Source organism: Alosa pseudoharengus, unplaced genomic scaffold, assembly GCF_046254945.1.
Source record: "Alosa pseudoharengus isolate Yale_2024_CS ecotype anadromous, Long Island Sound unplaced genomic scaffold, YU_APseudo_1.1 YU_APseudo_1.1_scf_12, whole genome shotgun sequence".
NCBI classification, from domain to species: Eukaryota; Metazoa; Chordata; class Actinopteri; order Clupeiformes; family Clupeidae; genus Alosa; species Alosa pseudoharengus.
In genome coordinates, this window is record NW_027468587.1 from 35,353,206 (window position 1) to 35,355,705 (window position 2,500).

At 44.2% G+C, this 2,500-nt stretch overlaps 1 protein-coding gene across 1 annotated transcript in view; it reads left to right on the forward strand.

The window, feature by feature from the left end:
* epb41l4b (erythrocyte membrane protein band 4.1 like 4B) overlaps window positions 1–2,500 on the forward strand; it is a 15,583-nt gene that overhangs the window by 4,051 nt on the left and 9,032 nt on the right. The window contains exons 6-8 of the mRNA XM_076281307.1: window positions 824–876; window positions 1,075–1,195; window positions 2,181–2,268. Coding sequence (XP_076137422.1) covers window positions 824–876; window positions 1,075–1,195; window positions 2,181–2,268 — 262 coding nt within the window. The remainder of the gene's footprint in view (window positions 1–823; window positions 877–1,074; window positions 1,196–2,180; window positions 2,269–2,500) is intronic.

Consider the following 2,500-nt stretch of genomic DNA (forward strand, 5'->3'; position numbering starts at 1 on the left):
CAGGCACACACACCACACACATATACATGCACACACACCACACACATATACATGCACACACTGCACGTCAGACATGCACACACACCACACACATATACATGCACACACACCACACACATATACATGCACACACAACACACACATACATGCGCACAATGCACATCAGACATGCACACACACACAACACACACACATATACATGCGCACACTGCACATAAGACATGCACACACACACACCACACACATGTCCACACATACACATGCATACATACATACAGATGGATAGGAGTGCTTCCCTGTTCCTAAATTCAGTGTCCAATGGAAGAAGGCCATTTTGCCGCCCTGTTGTCAGAATTGGGTCGTGTCTGTGGGTGTGTGTGTCTGTTTGATCTGGGTCGTTGGTCCTCTGAGATGTGATCTTTTAATAAAAGAATTTGATGAGAAGCAACACACAGTTCTATTTTAGGGAGTGGGGACACATTCAACACACTTTCTGCACACAGTCATTGTATATACTGTACATTCAGGACACACATGCACATACACATGCAACCTTGTACATCCATTTGAAGGACTTTTATGTGTAACTAGTTACATAAGTATATGACGAAGCACACCAGCACAGATCTAATTTTGCGGCATATTTGAGCTTGGTAAGGCCTTATATATATATGTGTGTATGTTCAGGGCTGAGTCCATGGAGAGCTAGAGAACTGAGAGGGAACAGCTAGGATGACAAAGAGGATCCGTATTATGTGACCAGACTGTGAGGCTCTTTGGCGTTAACACTAATAAAGGCCTGTGTTTTCTCTGTGTCCGGCAGGTTAAAGTGTCCTTATGATGTGGTCGTTGAACTGGGTTCTTACTGCCTCCAGAGTGAGTCTTTGTGGATGTGAGGATGTGAGGTGGTGTGTGTTTGCCTTGTGTGTTTATTCCCTGTTGTCCGAAAAGAGACCTTCACTTGTGTCTGTATCTGTATGTCTCAACAGCACACCCAATATATGTAAAAATACATGTGTCTGTGTCTGTTGTGTGTGTGTGCGTGTGTGTGTGTGTGCGTGCATGCACACATAGGTGAGATGGGGGATTGTGATCCGCAGGAACACACTCCTGTGCTGGTGTCTGAGTTCCGTTTTTCCCCCAAACAGTCAGAAGCTATGGAGGCTGACATCTTTCATAAGTGGATGGAATGGAGGTAGGCGCGTGTGTGTGTGTGTATGCAATCAGTGGTCTATCTGAAACAACTTGTAAGGGTCTGTCATGCTAGTAGGAGAGTAGCCATAGCTGAGTGGTTAAATTTATTTGTGTTTATGTGAATGATCTCAAGTGTGTTTGGGAGGGAGAGCATGTATTCATTTATATATATATATATATATATGTGTGTGTGTGTGTGTGTGTGTGTGTGTGTGTGTGTGTGTGTGTGTTACCGCAGTCTGTGTCTTTCTCTGTGAGAGATTAATTCACATTGACCAGTGGATTATCCATTGAAACACGCGCACACTGACACACACACACACACAGCGAGGGAGAAAAAGAAAGAAAATTGACCAGTGGATTATCTGACAACTGTAGTGTGTTTTTAATTTAATCTTGGAGGAGGGAATTGACCTTTGGTGTACAGTCGTTCAAACTTTCCCTTCTAGATTAGTTTTGGGATTTGCATACATGTGGGCGTCTAGGTTTGGATGTTGAATCCCCCACCCCCACACACCCACCCACTCACCCATACTGTATTGAATTGAGCGCTAGGAATGGTGTCGATTGCCCATCGTTTCACCAGACAACACCTGCTGCATCAGCTGTCTAGCTCAGCTCGATCATCCAATTATATTAGAGCAGATTAGTCAGCGTACTGGTCCTCTTTTCACACGTCTCTAGTCATCTGTAAATGAGAGCATGGGAATGAGCGTTTGAAAATGAGGTGACCGGTATTTTTATGCTTGGAGAGAAGCCAGTGATAACCTAGAATCTAAGGAAAGCATGAAGTAGTTGCATGGTTGTTTTTTGCAAATTTGCCTTTCATCTGCTGTGTGTGTGTGTGTGTGTGTGTGTGTGTGTGTGTGTGTGTGTGTGTGTGTGTGTGTGTGTGTGTGTGTGTGTGTGTGTGTGTGTGTGTGTGTGTGTGTGTGTGTGTGTGTGTGTGTGTGTGTGTGTGTCCGTGTCCGTGTCCGTGTCCACAGGGGCATGAGTCCATCTCAAGCAGAAATAAGTTTTCTCAATAAGTGCAAATGGCTGGAGATGTACGGCGTCGACATGCACGTTGTGAAGGTAACACACACATTTTCTTCCTAGGAGTAAAAAAGTTGCCTAGTTGCCCTTTGCTCTTTCTGACTCAATAGCAAATGGGTTTTTCAAGGTGATCAGTGGGGAGGGGACTTCACTGGGTGGCTGTGTCAACATAATAGACATTCTTGCAGTAATTATCTAAAATATTACATCCTTGGCACTTATCACTGGATGAGCAGAATGTAAACTGGTTGCTTGTATTTCTGTGTTGTCT